The sequence below is a fragment of the Corylus avellana genome, chromosome 5 (assembly GCF_965113065.1).
Source record: "Corylus avellana chromosome 5, dhCorAvel1.hap1.2, whole genome shotgun sequence".
NCBI lineage: Eukaryota > Viridiplantae > Streptophyta > Magnoliopsida > Fagales > Betulaceae > Corylus > Corylus avellana.
The window spans coordinates 6878052-6903011 of NC_142494.1; the positions used below are offsets into that span (position 1 = coordinate 6878052).

Below are 24960 nucleotides of genomic sequence, written 5' to 3' on the forward strand. Positions count from 1 at the left end.
GTAAAGTTTTGATTCTTTCATGAGTGGGTAGGCATATGCATGCGCTAGATTAAATTGATATATATTCAAAATGCATGTAAGAATCGCATGCTCTATTATAAATGATGTGTTACGTGCATTATGAACACATATAAGTTTAATAAACCAAGTTAGAGGAAATTAAAATAACCGTCTCCTACTTATATTGTGGTGTTTTCATCTCCATATTCCTAGACTTTGTGCAATGTAAAAGGAGAAAAAAAAGTGCTCTCTTGTGGGTGGCCGAGAGCATATTTGGAGTTACGTTAAGGAGCTTTAAAAGTATTTTTAGTACCTAAAAAACAATGTTAAAATTATTCAGAATGAGAGTTATGCTAAAAATGGTACTGCAAATTTGGGATAATATTGATTGACTCGAGTGAAAAAGTCCCTAAACATCTTTTGTGCAAAAATAAACAGCAAGGTGAAAAAAAACAATTGAAGTTTTGGTATTATTGGGTTTTATATTTAACATTCTAGGTTTAAATATAAAACCCCATAATACCAAATTCCTAACTAAAATCCTAAGATAGTTTCCATTCAATGAGACTCATGAGAAACACCATTAAAAAAAACATGGGATACTTTCTCCTCTTATTTGATCAATTATTTCTTAAAACGAATAGAAGAGAAGAAGAACCAAACTATTGGGACAAATTTTGACAACAAAGCAAAAAATAAAAGACAGAATATATGCTCGAGATCTAAAAGATAAACCATATGATATAAAGTGTCATTCTCATGAGGTTTGGGATATAAACATTAGAGTTTATTGCAATATTTACACGTTTCCACCACCAATTCCTCTGAAAGCACACCTGGAGCTTTTCTGTTCTTTCCATCGCTCGAGTCATCAGATAACAAGCTTTATGTGCCCCGGTAAACTTCCTATCCATCCACAAGCCGGCGTCTTTCTGATGTGAATCCAGTTACCTGTTTGCCTAATATATATTAAAAAGAACCAAGAAAAGAAAATCATAAACTGTAAGGACAACCCTCTTGAGCAATAAGGACCTATGATGATACAAGCCAAAAGAACATATAATGTGGAAGGCACAAAAAAAGAATAAACAAAAACGACTGAAAAACGGTCGCAGGGAATATCAAAGGCCTCACATAAAGCAATACTGTCAATTCAAGACTTAATGCATTCTTACCTTGTCAGTAATTCTTACATTCCATGCATTTTTTGATCCATAAACAGGGTCACCAACAACATAAGGAGGTGGCTGAGCAGCATTCATAAGGAGTGCAACTCTTTCAGGAGCATAGTCATCATCACTGTCATAGTATTGATGTGGCCCAAGAGCTTTGAGAACCATTGCCAATAATAAAGACAGTCCCTGCAATGTAATATCAAAACCAAAATTTCTTCTTCAAGGACCCAAAAGGTTATTATCATAGTAAAGATGAGGGTTCTTTATCTTAGTACTGTGGAAAAAAAAAAAAAAAACTTGGAGAGGCACCAAGGAAATTATAAAATAAATGAATCCCATACTGAGGTCTAACTAGAAAAACTACAGAACTTTGGCAATTGAGAAAGACAAGGCAGAAACAATGCACTGGACAATTATGACAAAGCAAAGTGACACGCTTTTGGGAACAAAAATAATATGTCAAGTCCTACTGATATATGATCTCATTTTTTTTTTTTATCCCACAGCTCATTTGTAGACCAAGTGATCTATTGGACTGTAACCATACAATAAATTCAAATCTTTCTACCGATTCCATTAGTTTTGGTAAGGTAAAACAGTTGAGACTCATGGAGTAGCAAATCATCGCTCTTATATCATCATAAGGATGCCAAAAGTTCACTGAGAGAAAGAGAGAGACCTGGACAGATACAATAGTCAAGCCTATCCACTTGCAGATCTCAAAATTTGATCTGACAAAATCTTTGAACTGCGTAAAACTCCCACTAGGATCCTCTGGAAAGTCCTGGTCACCGGTTAAATGAAATCAGCATACAAAAAGCATCTTTCATAAGCCATTCACTACATATGTCATCAAATAGAAATAACTGAATGATACCTGCTCCCAGTTACGGTTTAGAAATGCATCAGTAGTCACTCCAGCCTCCAGCATGAGGAGCAGGAAGACAAACAGCATATACTGTTTCCATTAAGGTCAACCGTGAACTCAGTATGTCACATACTTTACATAGTCTTCCAAATAGAAATAACTGAAAAATACTAATAATAATAATAATAAAAGAATATAGAAAAAAGCTTCACAAACCTAAATTTGTTTAAGTTGTAATGACAACAATTCAGAAAGTGCAAATCAAAATGGCTACGGTGGTGAAATTCAATACTAAACTTAAAAATGTATATGTTCTGCCTAAAACAACTAAAACGTAATTTGGAAATTAGAAGCACAATTCTATCCGAAGTTCATAACTAAGGCTTTGTTTTTCATTAACAGGGTCAATAAAGAGCTTTTAAAGGTTATTACGGTTAAAGATCAACCAAAAAGCTTGTCCAAGAGTTGTGAAGAAAGGTAGAAACTTCTTTACACATGTTGAGGTAATTAATTTGACCATGATGCTGAAGGATTAGAAGATACAAACATATACATTGACAAAATTAAGGATCACAAAATGAGGATTATTGTGAAAGACCGATCACATAATTTAAAACAGATATAGCCACATTTCCATGTCTAGAATTAAGTTTTATTAAGTTGAGAATTACTTGCCAAAAAAAAAACTGAGAATTAAAATTCTTGAAATGATGCTCCAACCATGATGCAAAAGTATATAACAAAGGCATAACCCGATTCTAAAGAATATACTAAAAAGTAAAGAAAAGGCATAACGTGATTCTACAATTCATAAAGTAAGGTTCTTTGTGTAAGGACCCTAAATAAATCAAGGTTGAACCATAGGATCAAATATGGTTTTCTAAGAATGGATGGGACCACTAGAATTTAGACTACAAGATCCATTATACTTTCAGCACTCCCAAACTGAACATGAATCCAATGATCCCCTTCCAGATATGACTTCATTGCAAAGTACCTAGTGACTGCTTCCTGAAGCATTCAGGACAGAGGGTCACAATAATAAGGGCTGAAAATTAATGAAACAAGTTACTTAAATAGTTAATATTACAGTGAAAAAATAGTCTGATCACCAGTAACAAAAAAGACTCTCGGATCAAAATCCAAGTATATGTAACACATATAAAGGATGATGAAAGTAAGACCACCAATTCCAATTCAATTGATTTAAGAAAAAGGATACCAAATAAAGGCAACAACCATTTGCAGTCTCTGCAGCAACATGACCTGTGCATGTGATCACACATAAAGTGATTCCAAGGCCAAGAAAAGCGTACATAAACCTGCAATTCATAAAAGAAGCAGTGTCTTTAAAAGTTAATCTTATGAAAGCAGCAATGAGAAACAATTTTTTTTTTTTAAGTAATTGAAATATCATAAAGAGTATAATGCGCCCTCAGGTACACATGATCCATGGGGGCATGGATTGATATCTTGCATCTTTTGTTTGCGGAAAATACGTTGATTTTCAGCAGGGCTAACCCAGATCACCTTCGACTTTTGCGATGCTTGTTTTTATATTTTGAAGTTGTCTCTGGCTTAAAGGTAAATTTGGCTTAAGTTAGTATTGGTTCCTGTGGGCAATGTGATGTGGATGAGTTGGTAGATATTATGGGTTGTGGGGTTTCACCCCTACCTTTCAAGTATCTTAGTCTTCCGTCAAGGACCTCCTATAAGGTCAAGGTTATTTGGAATGGAGTTATTGAAAAAATGGAGAAGCACTTGGCTAGTTGGAAAATGATGTATTTGTCTAAGGGTGGTAAGGTCACCTTTATAAAGCGTACTCTTTCCAATCTACCTATGTACTTTATGTCCCTCTTTCCGCTTCCTGCGGGTGTTGCAAACTGTATTGAGAAGCTTCAACGTGGTTTCCTTTGGGGTGGGCTAGGTGATGAGTTAAAAAATCACTTGATAAGTTGGTCCAAAGTTTGTTCTCCTATCTCTGAATGAGGGTTGGGAATTCAGAACTTGCTAATGCTCAATCAAGCTCTCTTAGGAAAATGGCTATGACGCTATGCGCATGAGAAGGTGGCTTGGTGGAGAGTGGTGGTCAACTCTAAATTTGGTAGTTCATGGGGTGGGTGATGTTCTCTTGAGCCTCTTGGGATGCATAGAAAATATGAGAGGTTGGAGGAATTTCCCTAGGCAGACCCACCTCCTCCATGAGAGTGGATCTCTCCTCAAGGCCTAAAGCCCTTTCTTCTTCAATGCAAACAAGAGCACAAAGCTATTCCAACAGGATCTTTCTCTTTCTCCCTACATTGCCAAACACCTCCTAATTCCATTTCCGTAAATCAGCAATGAGAAACATTAAACAATACTCCTTAAGCAACACAGACTTCTGAAACATTAACTATGTATTTCAATAAATAATATCCTAAGTGGAAAAAGAAATCCTCGTGAAAGCAACCCCCCACCCCCACGCCCAAACAAAAGTCTATCAATTTTCCTCAATTCAACAACGGGCCAACTAACTCATAAACAAACTCCCACTAAAATCAATTGTCATGAATTTTTAAGAACCTCACCAATTAGATGGTAGTGGTCAATTAGCATATCGAGAGCAAAGGCCAAAGCAAAAGTTGCTTCCAGCGCCCTGCCTTGACTGTTAAGGTTATATATGAACAGGAAGGGGCCACCCTATCTTCTGAGACTGTTAAACCACTACTTTCTTCTGTTTTTTTCTATGCAATACCAATGGAATTGGGTGAGAAAAGAAATGGCACTTCGGAGCTGAATAGGAGTAAATGGTTTATAAGTGGGACCTACAAAGGTACCTCTTTCAAGCAATTGCTGACTAGAAGACGACTCGTGGTGCTTATAACTCGTCCATCTCCGGCTTCTTGGCCAATGTGGGACAAGCCCTTTTTCTGTTTCTTTTACTTTTTCTTTTATTTTTTTTCGCAATACCAAGAAAATTGGGTAAGGGGAGAAATTGCAGCCGAATAGGAGAAAATGGTTTATAAGCGGAACCGGTACTTGATTTAGGAAAAAGTTCAAATTATTGGAACCCACAGCCACTATAATGCGACCAATAAACATCCAAAATTTCATTTTTCTTTATCTTTCCAAACACAAGACACCAAACAAACAAAACATTTTAATTATTACCCAATTACTAAATTTCTTCATCAGCCTAATTCTAAACAATCCCCATAAAATGAAAAACCCAACATTCAAAATTTGATTTCCTTTTCTTTGCCCGCATTTTCTCAACAGCCAAACAAAACAAAATAGAATATCCCAAAATAAAACAAATCAAAGCCCAAACAAAATCACAGAAAACAAAAGAGAAGAAGAAACAATGCATACCATGGAGCCTGATGATCAGACCCACCAAAGGGCAACTCATCCATGTGCCTCTGCCAAACCTTAATCATCCACAGAGCATACAAAATCATGGCCATCCCAACCATCGCTATTAATGAGTTCACCAGCTTCAGTATCGATTGTACACAGCTCCTCGCTATTCTAGACATTTTGTGCCGAAACCCAATTCACCAAAAACACTTATGATGCCCAAAAAAATATATATATACCTATCAATGAAAAGAAGAATTGAGAAAGAAAATTTGCAGGAAACCCTATATGGCTTTAGGGCTCAAAAGCGCGTGGACGGTACGCGAAAAGAGGAAGACTCTGTGGACTAAAGATCATCAACAACGAAGTCTGGTTCAAGGTTTAACACTTTCCGTTTTGATGATCTTCAGGTTTCCGATTTTTAAGGAATAAATTTGGAGAAAAATGATCGCATACGCTTCCATGAAATTTTGGTTTTTTTTTTTTTTTTAATTATTATTATTATTTTTATTTTTCCCTCTTTCTTTTTCTTTTCTTTTCTTTTTTTCGTGTGTTTTTCTTCGGGTTAATGAAGCATACCATTAATTTACGGTACTTCAATAATTGCGCTAAGAAGCTTGTCAACAAGGTTGCTGTGGTGTAGTGGTTATCACGTCAGTCTTACACACTGAAGGTCTCCAGTTCGATCCTGGGCAGCAACATTTCTCTTTTTTTTTTTTTTTTTAATATAAATTTCTTCTTTGTAATGCTTGACTAATTCATTGGCCATAAAATTGTATGCTTACTAAATAATCTCCTCCATTTTACTTCATTTTATGATTAATATTTTTATTTTGCTACATCTAATGGTGTAAATATTATTATATTATTACATAATTAATCTTTTTTATTTTAAATGAAGTGGCAACATATATACCACTAAATTTGTGAAATGTTTTAATTTACCATAAAATGGCTCTTCTCCTCTCTCTTTAACAAAATATTCACCGCGTGACAATATATCCATCACTAGATTTAGTAGTACATATATTGCCACATAATTGTTTCCTTTATATATATATATATATATATATATATATATATAATGCTGCCTAATTAAATGGCCATAAAATTGTGTGCTTACCAAATAATCTCCATTTTGCTCATTCCATGGTTTCTTAATAATTCTGTCCATTTTTCTTCATTTCATCGTTAACATTCTTATATTGTTATATCTAATGATATAAATAATGCTAAAAAAAATTAAATGACGTAGCAACATATGTACCACTAAATCTGTGAATTGTAATATTGATTATAAAATAGCTCATTTCCTCTCCTCATTTCACTTAAAAAAATGAAGAGATCACATTCCATTTGTCTTGAGTTGTTTGATATAGTTTTGGAGTTAATTAATATGGGCCATTTCTGACTCCCTTTCTGCTCCTAGCCAATGAGCTGGAAGAACAATAAGTTCATGACTTCTCAGCCAAGAAATACTCCTAGAAAGTAACCATCAATAGAGATGCTGGCATGCCATTCTTGTTTGAGGCATGCCAATAATTTGTCACTTATGACAGAGGAAGAGAGTTATAAGTTGTCTACAATTAGGAATAATCAGAAATTTATGATGCTATAAAGAAATTTATGTCTGAGGGGAAATAAATAGATGGCTGAGCAAATAAAATGATTTTTGTTGTTCCTTTAACCTTACCCACTTTGAAATTGCTCAAAGAGCTTCAGAAACTTGTCTTTCTCAATCAAATTATTAATTAATCTCTTGTTGAGCAGGGTTGCAAGGCATGTGACCATCATGAAGACATATGAGCTTACAGAGCGACACACTAGCAAGCATCAAAAACACTCACAAAACTCTCAAAATTACTTTCACTTGTGCCACATCAGAATATTTCAAGCAAAAAACACCCTCTAAATAACATTAACAGACAGAATCATTACCCATATTGAGACACACTGGCACTCATGGGATGGTGACAATCAAGAAGCTATAGTTTACTTCTAACTGCACCATGCATGCAAGACCAAGCTTGCAACATGAATGTATTTTTAACAGGCAAGATTATCTCAGAAATGCATTGATCTCTTAAAAGACGATGAGAATTACAATAACAGAGTTGCAAAAAACAACATATTTCTTTACTTCATTGATTATATCCTTCTCATCGTATCACAGTATTCAATATCACAGCAGATTCATTTGATCATCTTGTTCAGCAATCTCAACACAGCAAACAAAATCTTTCCATAGATTAAATTACCGCAAAACTTTGGATCAAGTTTTGAACTCTATTCCACTAATTAGCATCAAAATCCAAGTACATTCTATAGGCATTTCGACCAGAGGAATAGTAACCTTCTATCAGGTTATCGACTTGGAAACCAAATTTCTTGTAGAGAATCACAGCAGGAGTCCTCAAGGGATCAACATGAAGCGATATACGGTGCACATTTCTGGTTCTGCATTTTTGAATTGCTGCTTTCAACAGTGCCTCTCCATGCCCTTGCCTCCTACAATTCTCCTTCACTGAGTTTGGTTTCCATCAATCAAAAAGAACACCCAAATTGAATAAATTACAATATGTTCAATACAGACTCAAAAACAGGAAGAATTATACCAAGTTTCACCAGTTGGGTATCTAAGGGTTTGCCATCAGTCACATCTCCGCTAAAGAAATCAAACAGCGGAAAGCAATACATTGACGAGTGTGCGCACACACACGCATACACATTTTCATTTTCAATTTTTTTTTCCTCTTTTGATCCTTTCATCAAATGGGTGATTAGCACATTTGAAGTTTCACCAACTCACGTCCACAAGAAAGAACATACTATGCTAAGATAAGGAAAACACAAAACTTCAGTACTTCAACAACTTTCAACATGTGGATAACTTTAGGCTTTAAGTAATTACTTGCATACATCGAGAAACTGATAAAATCGTGAATTTTTGAAACTTCTAGCAGATGGGTCTCTAAGAGTTCCATTTAATCATCAATTTAGTATTCACAGACAAGAACCAATCGTCAAAAGAAACACATATTGAAATCATCAAAACAACTAAGATGAAAACTTTGTAATATCACAAAATAAGGACAAAAAAAAAACAGACTTTCACTATTCTCAGCAATGGAAGAAGAAAATCTAAAACCCACTGAAAGGAGAAAAAATCATTTATTTGGCAAAAAAAAAAAATGTCACAAAGAAAATGGGTTTGGAACCTGCAAGCTTGGTGACAGAAGCGCACAAGGAAGAAGGCCAAGAATACATGATATAGCCTACAACTTCTCCATCCACGTCCACGTAAAGCAACCCAGAATTCTTCTTTCTCAGCTCTTCATCAAAGGACCTAGCAAGCGATTCGTGTTTAGGGAATATCTTTCTCTCTAGTTTCACTATGTCATCCACAATTTTGCCCCAGTTGGTGGCGTTTCTAAGGAGCTCCACTATGACCCCGCTCGACATGGATGAGTTTGGGCCTTCGTTTTCTTGGTTTGCTCTGTTTCAAGCGTCTGCTAGAGGCTAGTTTGGTTTTACTTTTAGACCTTTGTTTAGTTTAGATTATATATTTACTTTTCGAAGTAAAATCTATTCAATAAAATACGCAATCTTAGGAAATCCCAATTCTTGTTATATTAAAAATTAGGGTTAAATGCAATTTTGGTACATGGGGTATTGAAAAGACACACTTAGTACTGCCGTCTATCATCTGTCTAAATATTTAACGGATCTCCACGTCAGCACCTGTAAGATGGTGACACATGCCCCTAATGCCACATATTGATGCAAAATCAGTAGACTAGATGATGTGGCCGAATCACGAGAGGGGAAGGTTGCTACATATAAAACTATTTGTATCATTTGGTATCAAAACCGTCATCACATCGAGTATGAGATCGAACGAGTTACGATTTATGGCTGAGTTCTATCCAAATTTTGTATTAATGAAATTCACCCAAATTGTGTGCACTTTATTTTAGGATGGAGTATTGGTTAAATTGGTGACAGTAGAGGTATTTTCGTTTACTGAACTGAAAAGTCAATTAATTAACCAGCTTCATACTGACAAGAATAAATTTCGACTATTTTAATTAAGTCGGTTAACTCAGTGAAGTCGTCAGTCAATTAAGTTGATTAGTCATGGTCTTTTTATACTAGGCCAAGTCTATTTTTGTATAGGCCAAAGTGGATTGTTTGTGGGCTAAATAAGTATTTATTGAACATGATTTTGGCTAAACAAGTGATCCAAACAACTATTGAGGGCCGAAGACAATTAAGTTGGTTTGGTTCCAGTCGGTTCAATTCGATTCTGTTAACCGAAGAAATAAAATTTATACCGACTACTAAACCAACGTCGAAATAAATTTTTTATTCCGACTACCGACGGCTGGAAATAAAAAACAATTGAATATTATGCCCACCCTACTTTATTTTAACAAATTTACCACTATGCAAACATGTTTTTGCTACATACTATATGGAGTTTTTAGCGAACCCAACAACATGACCCGGCTCTTTGCGAGGTCTGGATAGAACTTTGGCGTAGCGCCGTAGCTACAGGGAGAAAGAGCTGGAAATGAAATGATAGTGTTACGGTGCGGTCCTGTTTATCCTACACCATCTAAATTGAGCGTACAACTTAGCCAACCGCTAACTTCATTTCTATCTCCAAGTGCTTTTCTCTGTTCCTCCAAATCCAAATCTAAGCTAAGCTCCAAAGCTTCTTTTAAGTGTTCTTGCACCCCAAATGAAGACACCCATGAGGCGTCTTATCAGGTACAATCACTTCTGCTAATTACTTTATATGAATTTTATTCGATATATCATGTCCATATTTTTCCGTATATCTGAAGTTTTATTGGAGTTTTTTTTTTTTTTTTCCCTGCGTTGATTGATGAAAGCTGTAATTGTTGCTATTCTCTGTAAGACTAAAATGAAAACACTTTCTGAAGGTTTAAGAAAATGGGTGTTTTACGATTTCGTTCACTTCTCTGCTGGTTAACAAATAGGCAAGATGTTGTTGGAAATGGGTTTTCAAAAAATACCACAAAAAGTTTCTCATTTTGTGTTCCCTCGTCTTAGGAAGATAAAATTCAGAACACAGCATTGTCGAAAACTTTTGTGTCATGATTTATACATCGATTGCAGATGATTCTCTGACTCGTATGACTATTTTAGTTATTTTCTATTATGAATGTGAAAAAGTTTAGAATTTATTGATTGTTTTAGCAACATAGAATGTGTAATTGAAACGTGTTTGTTGAATAAGTAGTGAATTTTAGCCAGACGTCTAGACATTTTTGAATTTTCCGGTCTGTTGATTCAAATACGGGAATGGGGTTTTTTGGGTGATTCTGTATTATAGGGCTTCTCGGTGCTGCCACGAGATATTCCTTGGGATACTGGGAGTGTATGGACCACAATGGCATTTTACATGTTCAATCTGCACATTCCTTTGAGTTTCGGAGGGTTGTCTGTGGTTGCTTGGATACTGCATGAACCTCATCTTGATTCACAGACGGAGGTGAGTATATTTAGATCTCTATGAACAGTAATTACACTGGTTAGACTCTATCAGATTATTGAAGTAATGGAAGAGGAGGGAAGAGAATGACTATAAATGCTTTGCAAAGGAGACATTTTATTTATTCTATTCTTCTTCTATCTCCTATCTCTTCTGTTTTGATTTTATTTCTCTTTTTATCATTGTACTTTACTTTCTTATTTTCTCAGAAAATGTGCGTAAGATGCCCTCTCCTTGATAGACATACACATTATAAAAGAGATGTAAGAAAAGCCTATCTGACATGACTCAGAGGGTTACTTTTGCTTAGGGTCTGATATGTTCATTTTATTATAGGTTTGGATAGGCATTCCTGGTTAAATGAGGCTAATGACACAGCATATAATCCATACCCGTGCAACCTTTGCTGTTTACTTAGAACAAGGATTCTGACTTACAGGCAGTTACTCTTGTTTTCATGCAAATAGTTTTGTAGTATGGTGTTATGAATATCTTGGGCTTCTGCAAGGCATCAGTTGCAGATATGTAATATAATGTGATAGTCTGGGATCTGACCTAATATTTTATCCCATGATCATTAGATTTGTCTCATTCCTTTTTATGTTTTGTGTTTTCTTTTTCATTCATGATGTATTACATTTAACTCACTTTATCATGGGCCTATTTTGATTATATGCCTGCATTGAACAAATCAAATTGAGTGTCTGAATTCGAGTTTTGGCTGGACTCGTTTCTTCAAACTCTCAATTTGTCTGAGTTTTAGATTAATGAAGTTGCACATTGATGATTGACGTCCGTTTTTCTTTTGTATCCAATTTACCTTTTTCACTAGTGCAGGTATTATCACTGCTTGTAGTTCAAACTTTAGAGTTCATTGCAACTCTGTTTCTACTACAGTGGACTGCTAAGCCGAAATATGAGTTTGTAAACTTCTTTAAAGCCAACAACTTATCAAAAGAGCGGAACTGGTTAATGGCATCAATACTAGGATTTGGGTTTCTGTTTCTGTTGGTGTTTCTTACATCAATCCTTGCTGACAGATTGATTGGGTCCAAGGTTGGTCAATGGGGCTTCTCCTTTTGCTTTGCTCATTTTATTTATCTTATTTAAATTTTACATGTTGATCTAACACTGAAACTTGAGATAATTTTCTTCCCTTCTTAGTTTTTAAAGCTATTGAATCTAACAAGCTTATACTTTTGAACGAATAGAATACTCATAATTGTGTTCTTCCATCTTAGACTTTTGGGATATGAATGTCAGATAAAAAACTAGTTTGGAAATACTTTTCAAATTGCCTAATGCAAACACGTTTAGTATAGTGAATCAATTCATCTACAAGTATGGTTAGTAATTGGTTTCTGATAAGAAAACAACCAATCTGATATTTGATGATGGTGACAAACGAATTTTGAAAGAAAGAAAAAAAGTTAATAGTGCATTAAAATCGGTTTGGTTGTTGAAATGGTACTGAATTCCTTGCACGGAGCTTGATGATGTGTTTCATCATATTATAAGTTGTTTTAATTTCAGTGACATGTTGTTTATTGTTCTATGTGATTAGGGTTGCTTGAATTCTGCACTTTGATGAGGATTAATTTGATCTCCACTGGATGTTGAAATGCCAACTCACTAATATGAGGCATGCAACACTTGATTGCTATAGGAGGAACTTCATAGAGTTCTTCTCTATCTGTTGCTTGCTTTTGTTGAGTTTCTGATGTGGATTTTAATTTTATTTTTTAATTTCCCTCTATAATGTTTTTCTACATCTCTAAGTACAGAAGAAATCATTGAAGGTTTGGTGATACAAAATTTGGTGCTTTGAACTTTTGAAATGCTCTTTTCTTTTCTCCCTTATCAAGTAACTTCTCTTATGCTATATACTTGCAGGCTGTGAACAGCCCCATATTGAAGGAGATCCTTCTGAGCAATGACATCTCAAAGGCAGCATGTGTCCTCCTTTACTGCATTGTCACCCCTCTTCTGGAGGAAACTGTTTATAGAGGGTTTCTCTTGACATCAATGTTACCCACAATGAAATGGCAGCAAGCAATCTTCATAAGCTCAGTCATCTTCAGTGCAGCACACTTTTCTGCAGAGAACTTTTTACAGTTGGTCATCATTGGGTGTGTCCTTGGAAGCTCTTATTGCTGGACTGGAAACTTAAGTTCCTCCATTGTCATACACTCCCTCTACAATGCCATGACTCTAATTCTAACATTGTTGTCTTAAATATAAAATTTTAAGTCGTTTTGATAGGCGTTGAGAGTATACACATTTGAGTTTAAAAGGGTTAAGTTCCACATCAGATAGATGTTAAAGAATAATCTGTGTTTTTAAAAAATATTACAAACCTTAAGGTGTTTGGCATTGCGATTTAAAAAACATTTAATTTAAAATAGAAAAAACATATGCGATTTCTGTAAGCAGGCTAGACAGTGCTTATCTGAAAAAACGCGAATTTAAACTAAAATCATAATTTGCATAACAAATTTTTGATAAAAAAAAAAATATTTTTTAACATGTTTTACCAAATGCTTTTGCGATTTCAAAACTTAGCTATTTAAAAAAATATAATTTTTAAAATCGTACTTATTGAAACCGTAATTCCAAATAAATTCAGTCTTTTTCTTTTATTTCTTTATTTTATTTTTGGATATCTTGTTTAATAACTCTAGACATCTATCTAGAGACGGATATATGTTTGTATGATTTTTTTTTTTTTTTTCTCTCTCTCTCTCCAAGCAAGTACAATGAAAGCCACAAAAAGAGAAAGAAAGGAAAGGAGTCAGGCCAAAAAGAACACGAAGAAGATAACAACTTTTACAACTTCAAGAAAGGAAAAAAAAAAAAAAAACAAACAAACAAATACAATGAGTCAATGACAAACAAAGAATAGGACAAAGATTATCGTAGGAACAAGGCTTACAGAGACAGCCCTTTTGCAGGCAGGAACAGGAACAAGAACATTGAACTTTGAAGGGAGGGCTTTTGGCATGTAGCTATTGGTTCTATTCTATCAAGGGTTCGTGGACCCTCCTACTCCTAGGGCCTTGATATTTTCAATAAAATTCCATCATCATTCTTGAGGGCACCTCAAGAATATATATATATATATATATATATATATATATGACACTCTAGCGGTTTTTATTAAAATTATGGACATAAGTTTAGTACGTAAACTTATTTGTTAACTTGTTTTTTTACATGGAGTTTTCAGTTACTTTTTGTACCCTAAAGAGCTATTTGCAAATTAGTGAAACTCTAATGACTGATTTTGTATTTTTTTTCTTCCTTAGAGTTTTAACAAAATCAATATTCAATCATTTTAGGAATTTTGAATAAATGGTTAGGCCCTTAACAATGGTAAGGGTTTGAGTCAAAAAGGAATTGATTTATAAGTTAGATTAAAATGTTGTGTTACTACGTCTAGATATCATGTTAAGTCATTAGATGCTGATAAGCAATTAAAAAACTTGATGAAATATTACAATCATAAAAGTTAAAAAGTTTTTACCAAATTAGTATCCAAAAATCCTAAAATTTTAAGAGTTAATGATTAGGCTCTTAACAGCAACAATCTTAGTGAAAGAGATTATAGCACCATTTTCGGACCAAACTAACACGCATGACACTTGAATATATCAAATCACAATTTTGTGACAAAAATGTCGCTTCGTTGATCGATAGAATGGATGGAAAAATCAAAATTGACCAAAATTTGATAGTTAGGGTTGATTCGGAAGATCTTGGTTAATTGTGATTTTTTCATCCATTCTAACTAATTTTTGATACAAAATGGTACTTTGATGTATCCAGGTGTCACACCTGTTAATTTGTAAAGTTCTTTTTGAAAATGATTGATAGTTCAAAGAACTTAAATGTAATTAAACCCTTTTTTTGGGTTGTTCATTTCAAATGAACGGTTCAAATCATGTCAACAACATTATAGTAGAGTAGCCAAACCATTCCCTTTGAGACCACTCCCGAACTGTTAAAGTAATGATGAAGTGATTAAATTTACCTATTCCTATCAGCTTAAGCTTTTTGAATAACTGGTAATTTAACATGGCATCAAAGCCTACCACAAGACGAATGGGGCCCGCACTACTTACCCCATGATAAGGAGCAGAAAAAATACAAGCCTACACGTGAGGGAAGGTGTTGAAAAATAATCTCACATTGCCTGTGAACAAGACCTTGGGCATGTTTATAAAGAATGGACAACCCTCTCTTGTAAGAACCGGTTTTGTGAGATGAGTTAGACCTACGAATTTCTTTATGGTATCAGAGCCAAAGGATTATAAGATCGAACCTTGACTTCATCAAATTACCCCCCATTTAATTAAATATTCCACGTGTTGGACCTCACCTATTAACATGGAGTTTAAGCTCACACGTGAGAGGGAGTGTTAAAGTAATGACTAAGTGATTAAATTTTACCTCTTCCTATTAACTTAAACTTTTGAGATAACTAGTAATTTAATACGAACCACCCTTTGAGGGTGGCCCATCCACTAGAATCACTGAAAGATTTCTAAGAACAATGTATTGCATCTGCAATACACTAAGGGCCCGTTTGGGAGTGCGATTTCAATAAGTGCGATTTTAAAAATTGCGTTTTTAAAAATTACGTTTTTAAAATCGCTACTTTTTAAAATCGCATGGCATGGAATCCGAATCCATGGAATGCAATACCCTAAGAACTGCAATTGAAAGTCATATTCATATACTCTTAGCTCAACAGTTAGAAAAGCACAAGACAAAGAAGAATATATATAGTGTAATGCCACGATTGCAGATGACAACAACAACAAAGCTTTTGCAAAGAACCACTAAAGAAATCAAGTGCATATATATATATACTTCACAGTTGCATGGTGATGGTGATGGTGATGGTGATGGTGATGGCAATTATTATCCGGTTGGAATAAATAACTCGTCCCCTTGAAGGTGGTTTGATTCTTCCAAATCTGATTCCATGTTTTTAATATGGTGCAGCAACTTGTTTACTTTCAATATTTATGATCATAAACATGTCAAAACAGGAGGCCGACTAACTAATTTAGGTTAACATTTTTGTCCCCCATTGAAAAAATAATTAATTATGTGAATTAGTTCACATAGATTGCATGAATTATAAAGGAGCTTATGAGTAACAGTACAAAAATGCGTTTTCTGTTTTCGAAACAAAAAAACTGTTTCCAAAATAGCTACCCAACAAGCCCAAAGTTTCACGTCAATTTCTAGCTAAGGGTGCGTTTCGTAGATAAAAAGTGTGATCTTAAACCGAATCGTAGAAAATGTATCATTTAAGTGTGTATTTAAAAAATTAAAATTTAAAAACATAGAAAAATTGGCGTTTTCAAATCGCAAGGAAATGTTTTTATTTTTTTAAAAAAAAAAAAATGTTAGTTTATGTTTTGGTACGTTCGGTTTGCATGCAATCTGATGAAAATGAGCATCCCGTCCGGACAGCCAAAAGTAGTGTCCAGACAGCATTTACAGAGAGCTCAACTTGGTTTCTTCAAAGATCTATCCGGATAGCCAGAAGCAATGTCCGAACAGCATTTACAGAGAGCTCAACTTGGTTTCTTCCAAGACCTGTCCGAACACAGGGCTTGGCTGTCCGGACACGAAGGGTTTACGCATATATAACCATAGCCCTATCCAGACACGTACTTATCCCTGTCTGGACACATCCGCTTAATTGTTGTGCAATTTTTTTAAAATGATCCTTATGCACATTATTACGTATGTATTCAGAGAGCGAATACTATAAGCTAAGAGAGAGAGATATAGATATCGAACTGGAGCATTTAGATCTCTCTTAGAGTAAAGACGAGAAATCTCATTTTCGTTTCTATGATTAAACACTTGGAGCCAATCAAAGTTCTGGTGAAGGAGATCATATAGAAGAATTGTGCAAGATGTTCTAAAAAGGGCTACTACGGTAGAAGTGAAATGGGTCGCTTGTCTTATGCAAGGGAGCGTCAATTGCAAAGGTTTTATAAGTGTAAACTTCTTGCAATCCTTATTCTTTTATAGTTGAGTGATTTCCTGGGTTTGGTTATCCCGAAGAGGTATTATATTTAGAGAGTTTTCTAAATGGTTTTCTCTTTGTAATCAAATATCTGAGTTCTTGAATGTTTTTTACATATCTGTTTGTATTTGGTTGATTATTATCAGTTAGGTTATATCTATTTCCGCATAATATTTTGTGAAAGACCTAAACAAACAGAATAGGTGTTAATTGGAGTCAATTAGGGTTTTTCAAAAAAAAAAACCCCGCATGATTTTGTAAAGACGAAACTGCGATTTTAAATGCCAAATTGTAATTTTACCAAATAATTAAAGCATGTTTGGAATTGCGTATGAGATATAGAGCTTTTAAATCAAAAATTGTTTTTTGATTTAATAGCTCTATATCTCAAACGCAATTATTTAGTAGTTCTTGTGAATCTAATTCATTGAAATTCCGTTCAATAAAATGGAAGAATTATAAATCTCCAAAATAATAGATAGGAATATCGCAAATAGAATTATAATTCTTCTATTTTATTGGACCGAATTTCAATGAATTAGATTCACAAGAACTACTAAATAATTGCGTTTGAGATATAGAACTTTTAAATCAAAAAACGATTTTTGATTTAAAAGCTTTATATTTCAATCGCAATTCCAAACATGCTTTAAATATTTGGTAATTTTTATAGAGCTTTTAAATCAAAAATCGTTTTTTGGCAATTTTAAGCTTTTTGAACCATTAAGCGTTTTCAATTGTTTTTACCACACACACACACACACTATATATATATATATACATATATATATATATATATATTCAAAGAAACTTTTTGAGTATTAAACATATTTTTAGGCGCTTTAAACGCACACCCAAACAAGCCTTTAATTGGATTTTTAAATTGCACATTTCAAATGGACTACAAGTAAAATCGAACTTTATAAACGATTTTAGGAAATTTCAATTACCACTTGGTCAATAATTTTAGAATTATAATGCATATATTTAAAGTTTTTTTGTTGGTATTCATGGATGATGAAGTTTCTTCATGGGGGCCATGATGAATTTAAGAAGACAACAATTATATTGGCCTTCGGTCACAACTCTTTGTCATCAATTTATATTCTACGTTAAGAAATTTGACTGGAAGGCCAGTAGGGCCCCCCACCCTATAAGATTCTAAACAAATTGTGGTCCCACTACCTTAAATACAATCTCCCAACTTGTACTGACAGGCATATTTATGATTGATGGATGATACAGCCTCAATTTTGGACTAATTTGGGCCAATTTCTTTTTTTTAAAAAAAAAAAAAAAATTTAAAAATAATAAAATTAAAAATTAAAAAAGTTTTTAAAGCAATAATTTAAAAAAATTGGTCATTATTATGAATAAAAATACAATTTTTATTTTTAAAAAAAATACCAAATAAAGAAGGACCAAAATAAAAATGATTGATTCTGAAACTTTTTTAATTTTTATTTTGTTATTTTTCAAATTAAAAAATAAGAAAAAAGTTTCTAAGTAAACTACAGTTTTTATTTTTTTAAAAAAATACCAAAAAAAAAAAACCAAAATAAAATTTATAGCTTCATTAACTTTTTTTATTTTAAATTTTGTTATTTTTTAAATTAAAAAATAAGACAAAAATTAGCCCAAAATTAGATAAAATAATTGTACTTTTAGTATTTTTCTTTATGATTTATCTATTAAATATAATCAAAATTTGAAAAACCCTTTTTCTCTCCATTTTTCAAATTGAAGCAATAAATATGTATGACATGCAGTCACAGTAATCTAATCTAATTAATTTAAGTAACTTTCCAATTAATTACTGTACTATTTTATTGACTTCCAAGTATCAAAAGCCTTACCTTTTGACTCTTTAAGCTCATTCCAGCTGGTGAAATCAATTTCTATACCTCTTTTTATGGTATCCATGCCATGAGTAGCTGTGCTTGTGTTCATATTCCAACAGGCATAATATTTTAATACTTCATTAATATCCATGCTTTTAAAGCTTTTAATTTGAATCTTCTTAATTCCATGGCTTTCAAAGTTGAGAAATGATTCTCCGTAAATATTGCTTTATAAAATAAAAAATAAAAAAACTTGAGACTAAAAAAAAATAATATCTACCTGAGACCAAGATATTTCTCTGTAAAGTAATAATGATCTTCAAATATGGGGCCTGTTTGGTAGTTATATAGAAATGAATGAAAGAAATCCGACTTAAATGCTGTTATTTTTATAACAGTAAAATAACAGTATGTATGATGTAGTTTAAGTAACAGTCAATATTGAATTTCTTAAAAATTCAGTAGCATGTATGTTGTAGTTTAATTAATAATGAAGATTAAATCTTAAAGTTGACTTACTTTTAAAAGCTTTTAATATGATAAAGAAAATAAAGAGAGATTTTGAGAAATTCAATTTTGATCGTTGATTAAATTACAGCATACAAGCTGTTATTAAAATAACAGCATGTAAGCCGAATTCTTTTTTTTTTTTTTTTTTTTGAAAGAAGAATAATCTTATTCAAATAAACTGAGGTGACAAAACAACTAGAGCCAAGCTCTAAAACATTAGAAATACCACCATTCCCAGCAACTTTTGCCAAACCGTGAGCTGCTCCATTAGCTTCCTTTCTTAATAATGTAAGCCGAATTCTTGATATTCAATTTTAATCATTGTTTGCATTAAAATAACAGTATGTAAGTCAGATCCATTTTAAGAACTCTTATCAACTATACATTAATTCACCATTTTAAAAATGCTAGAAAGTGACAACATGGCATCATTTACACCCTAATAAACATAAGCCATAAATAAACTGATTTTCGTAGTTAAAGTGGGCTCAATGGAAACAAATTGGGCCTAAATATAAAAAGGACATGGTGGTCCATGTGGGCCCAATGAGAGTTCAAGAATCCCACATCCCACACAGATAGCCAGCTCATGCTTATCCCGCAATCAACGTGGAAAAACACCAAGAAACAATCAAACCCCTGCGAAAAGCGTGAGTGCGTGACAGCTACTTGATTCACGCCACGTGTCAATGATGCGTTGGATCCCACGAGATAATCGGTTTAAAAGAGTTCAAGGCCCATCACGCAAGTAAATTACCACATCTTCTCTCCCTTAAAAAAAAAAAAAAAAACCCTAAAAGGAAGCCTCTCCCCAGTCTGTCTCTATATATATAGAAAGTTGATAACCATCTTCCTCTCTCTGAAGGGTTTCTTCGCATCTCTGAAGCGATAACAATGGCCGGGTTTGAGCATCAGGTGAAGGAGAGGGCCAAGGATCTCAAGTATTTCTTCAAGAAGGGTGTGAAGATTGTTGGGGATTCCTGCAAGAAAGGCTGGCACAAGGTGAAGAACATCAGACGCTGATGGGCTGTTGTTTCCATCATCCTAGGTTTGATTTTAATGTAAAGATCTGAGTCATAAGTTTATTTGTGCTGGTTTGTCTTTTCTTTTTCTTTTTTCTTTTTTTCTTTTAATGGGTTAGGCTTGAAAAGTATTGGGTTTTGATTTGTTTTTGTTTGGGTTGAACTATAATTTTGTTGACTCCATGTTAATTTTTACATCTTATTGGTTTCTATTAGCTTTATTTATGTAATAAATATTCTTCTCCTTCTTTGTTATGGCCAATATATATATATATATATAAGGATTGTTATATATCAAATTATTTGTATTTTTGAAGTTGGGAATCCATGGTGGAGCAAACTAGCTGGTGAGAGAGAGAGAGAGAGAGATTTTATTATGTGGTGGCGCATCATCGCACCTCATGATCTGGACCCTGGATTAGCGGGATCTAGATGTTGAGAGAGCAACCCAAACCGGGGCTCCGAACCTCCGATCCAAACTAGGGACCTGGCTCCAACGAACTTTAGTTTTTCTGTTGCCTATTGAGTGTTGAGTCCCACCGTCCTACCTCAATTTATGGCTAATAATACTATCATGTGAACGGTTTTACGTAGTCTTGACAAGGGTCCAATTCATGATCTTTAACCAATACACGATTCGACGGCCATGATTTATTTGTTCCAGTTTCTACTGGTTTATAGCTACTGTATGATTTTACTTGGGATGGTTTTTTTTTTTTTTTTTTTGGCATCAAGTAGCATTATTTTAAATTATCGAAGATGACTTTAATGCCCCTCTTGTGCATCATATCTCACACGTCTTTTTCCCAAGTTAAGGATAAGCACACTAGGTTTCTAGGTCTTTGAAAATTGTGTGTTTTTTTTATTATTATTTTGAAGACGACAGGTGTGTTTGGTATAATTCTATATAAAATTAGTTTTCAAAACGTGATTCGTTGTCAAATATAGTGGGATTGATTGATAATTTTTTTTAAATGATGTTTTTTATTTTTTTAATTATGATGTGATATGCGTGATCATATTATTTAGCTCAATAATTGATCACTACATTTTTGTTCCGAAAATTTAATTAAAAGTATATATAAAAGAACCAAAAACGGTTCAACACAATCAATAGAATTTTTGTTGTACGGAAGGTTGGCCAAATAAAATAACTTTTTGGTTATTTATTGAGATATATTGTTAAAAACACTATACATCCGACACCGCAAAGTACCCAAACGTTTGTTGAATAGTTACTGTGCTCGACAATGCATATTTGATAATAATAATAAAAGAATATAATATTGTTCTCTTTCACCAAAAATTAAGGATGTAAAAGAGCATTTTTAATGGAGGAGTCAAATTTTTATGCAAAATGGTTTCTCAAAACGCATTTTATCTAGTTTAGCTAATGAATTTTTTTTAAAGGTTTTCTAAGTCCAATTAGCTACATTTAAATCTATATCATTTAATATTATTATAAAAATTTTGAAAAAAAGAGAACATGTGAAAAAAAAATGGGAAATGAAACGTTTTGGGAAAAAAAGAACATGTGAGAGAAAATAAGTGAAACAATAAAAAATAATATGGTTTTCTTAAAAAGTGTTATCACATTTATCTTTTTTTTTTTTACCTCTTCCAATCAAATATCTATTTTAAATTATTTTTTTGGCTAATTCAATATAGGTGTTTTTTAAACATTTGAAGAACTATTTTAGATAAAAGTAACATTTGGCTCTTTCATTAAAAATGCTCAAAGTTAGAACAATATTAGCTATTTTAACCATTCAAAATACATATTTTTATTTTTTTTATTATATTTTTAATATGAAACAAATTATTATTTTTACACTTTATTTTCTTTAAATATTATTTTTAAATTATTTTTATTGGTTTTTCACCCTACCGATTGCTTCTCATATGCTTTAAGAACAAGTGTCATTTTATCAAATTAATTTGTATGAATTAATTACAATCAATTTGTAGCTAATTTATGTCCAAGTGCTAAGTAGCATGCAAACCACTAGATAATGACATTGAAGATCTCTCCACATGCTGTGGTACCTTGTTTTTTTTTTTTTTAAAGCAAATAAGGAAAAAGTTACATGGATTAAAACACCAAAAAAGAGGCATGCTTCTTAAGAGCATTCTTAGTAGCCTCACCAAATTTTACTCACCAAAATAATTCAAAGTACATTTTTTTTTATTTTATTAAAAATTTAACTATTCTATTTAAATATTCTTTTTCAAAGATTTGTTTATTCTTTTTTTAACTATTCAAAGAATAGAGAGAAACAAAAAGCAAAAAGGAAGAGAACGAATTGTTTAATTAATAGATGAGGGAATAATATTTTTTATTTGGTGAGGTTTACTTCACTATTTTTTTTTTTGTTAGAATAGTGAGTCTGAAAAGTGGAGATTTAAGTCACTTTTGTTAAATTGCCTCACCAAAATAACTAAAAAATTGTTTTGGTAAGAACATTCCTAGCAACCTGACCAAAGTTTACTCATTAAAATAACCAAAAGTACACTTTTGGTGATTTTAAAAACTCACTTTTTTAGACCACTCATAGCAGCATCACTACTTTAACAACCCACTTTCATTATTTCATTTAAATATTATTTTTCAATGATTTGTTTATTTTTTTTCTCTAACTTTTATATTTTTAAATGTTTGTATTTTTTTAATGGTCTATTTTAAGAATTTTTGTCTTATTTTAACCGTAATATTTTTAAAAATTTGTAATATTTCCTTCATTTTCTTAGTTTTAATTTCTATTGGAAGAAGATAATGTTTTTTCATGAATGATTTTGGATTGTTACACGTCGGCTTATTAATTTTCACTCCCATATCAATTCTAGAAAGTTTTTTTTTTAAAAAAAAAAAAAAAAAAAAAATTTAAAAAAAAAACAGGGATTTTTCGTCTTTACTATCATTTAGCAGTAATAATATTTAATGCAATTATATGGCATAATATATACTTTGATTTCATTGAAGAGGGAGAGAGGTTGTAGGGAAAAGGAAAAAAAAAATAAATAAAGGAGAGAGAAATGAAAAGCAAAAAGGGAGAGAGAGAAAATATATTTGTTTAATAAATAGGTGAGTGAATAGTAAATTTTAAGTTTGGTGAGTACTGTTCACCTCACCAAATTTTTTTGTTAAAGTGGTGAGGCTAAAAAATGTACATTTAAGCCATTTTGGTTACATTGGCTCACCAATTTAACCAAAAAGTGGATTTGAAGAGGTTGCAATGAGTGCTCTAAGAGCATTTCCTAATAGTCTCACCAAATTTTACTCACCAAAACACTTTTAGTTATTTTGACAACTCACTTTTTTAGAGTATCCTATCAACCTTACTATTTTAACAATTCACTTTCACTATTCCATTTAAATATTATTTTTCAAAGATTTATTTATTCTTTTTTTAACTCTTAAAGGAAGAGAGAGAAACGAAAAGCAAAAAGTAAGAGAACGAGTTGTTTAATCAATATGTGAGTAAATAGTAATTTTTAAATTTGGTGAGTATTGTTCACCTTACTACTTTTTTTTGTTAAAGTAGTATGACTAAAAAGTTGACATTTATGTCATTTTAGTTAAATTGTTTCACCAAAATAACTAAAAAATGGTTTTGGTAAGACTCTGAAGAGTGCTCTAATAATGGACGTAAGAAGAAAATTACATTAAAAAAATACAAATAAACAATAAAAAAAATAGGTCATAAAATGAATCTATGCTCTCAATAAAAACCTCAGAACATGAGAGGATGCTTCATGGTTGCTTGAAATGCACACAACATGAGAGGGTGCTCAAGAGATGTGCTTTCTTCATTCTACCACCATCTCCCCACCATCTCTTCTCTCTCTGCTGCTTTTTTTTTTTTTTTTTTTTTTGGTGAAAAAATCAAGATGACAAGGTGAAGAGATGGTGGGTAGAATGCATTGTAGCATTCCTCGGGTGCTCAAATTCTCACTGAAAATAGGTACAAGGGGCAGATAATATCTTTTTTCTTGTTTTACATTTTCCTTCCATTTGGCTAAAGAAATTTTGTTGCGTGTTGGGGTCACGTGATGATTAAAGCAAATGACCACCACACACTCAATAGAATATCAGAATTTAGAACTTCTTTTCTTTACTACTTTTCATTCAGATTGTCTAATCTTAATTAACCTCTTAAGCCCTAAGAAAAGGTTTAAAGCCTTGAACCGAACACCTGACATAAGGGCTTAAAGTTCAAACAGCTTGCATAGCCAATAAAAATCTCTCTAGAGTTTGTTCATTGACTTACCCATAATCTCTTTATATTTTTTAAACTCTTTAACACAATATCAAATAAGCTCTTCATTATGAATAAGTCAATGACCATATTCTTCTCCTTTTGCCCTAACTTCTGTAAGAACACTCTCAGCAATTTTCTTAAAACTTTTTATCTAATTTAAATATAGAAAAAATTCTAAAAATATTTTAAAAAAATTCCAATACATTGGAAAGCACTTTAACTTTCATATCCATTATTTTAACACAAATATTTCTCTCATCTCTCCTTAATTGTAATTTATTAAGGACTATGTTAGAATTTAGTAAAAAAAATATGACGGTAAGTAGGAAACTTGCATCGAACCAAAATCGAAACGAAATTGTTTACCAAATGAACC

General features: G+C 32.8%; 3 protein-coding genes and 1 non-coding gene across 5 annotated transcripts; 2 read left to right on the forward strand and 2 right to left on the reverse strand.

The window, feature by feature from the left end:
• Window positions 1-859: 859 nt before the first annotated feature.
• Window positions 860-5864, reverse strand: LOC132183078 (Tetraspanin family protein). Its single transcript, XM_059596474.2, has 6 exons — window positions 5395-5864; window positions 3266-3365; window positions 2053-2133; window positions 1855-1959; window positions 1176-1361; window positions 860-959 (listed from the first exon to the last, which is right to left on the reverse strand). The coding sequence occupies exons 1-6, from the start codon at window positions 5559-5561 to the stop codon at window positions 948-950; spliced, it is 651 nt and encodes a 216-aa protein (XP_059452457.2). The 5' UTR covers window positions 5562-5864; the 3' UTR covers window positions 860-947.
• Window positions 5865-6010: 146 nt separating this feature from the next.
• On the forward strand, window positions 6011-6083 carry TRNAV-UAC (transfer RNA valine (anticodon UAC)). Its single transcript has one exon. It is a non-coding gene; the product is annotated as a tRNA-Val (tRNA).
• A 1301-nt stretch (window positions 6084-7384) lies between these two features.
• LOC132182721 (Acyl-CoA N-acyltransferases (NAT) superfamily protein) lies at window positions 7385-8898 on the reverse strand. Its single transcript, XM_059596043.2, has 2 exons — window positions 8601-8898; window positions 7385-7906 (listed from the first exon to the last, which is right to left on the reverse strand). Exons 1-2 carry the CDS (start codon window positions 8842-8844, stop codon window positions 7677-7679), a joined length of 474 nt encoding a protein of 157 aa, XP_059452026.2. The 5' UTR covers window positions 8845-8898; the 3' UTR covers window positions 7385-7676.
• A 995-nt stretch (window positions 8899-9893) lies between these two features.
• On the forward strand, window positions 9894-13164 carry LOC132181493 (CAAX amino terminal protease family protein). Of its 2 annotated transcripts, XM_059594742.2 has the most exons (4): window positions 9894-10155; window positions 10745-10903; window positions 11741-11959; window positions 12797-13164. In XM_059594742.2, exons 1-4 carry the CDS (start codon window positions 9961-9963, stop codon window positions 13136-13138), a joined length of 915 nt encoding a protein of 304 aa, XP_059450725.2. In that variant the 5' UTR covers window positions 9894-9960; the 3' UTR covers window positions 13139-13164. The 2 variants fall into 2 exon arrangements, with proteins under 2 accessions (XP_059450725.2, XP_059450726.2); XM_059594743.2 differs by lacking the exon at window positions 10745-10903.
• Window positions 13165-24960: the final 11796 nt, after the last annotated feature.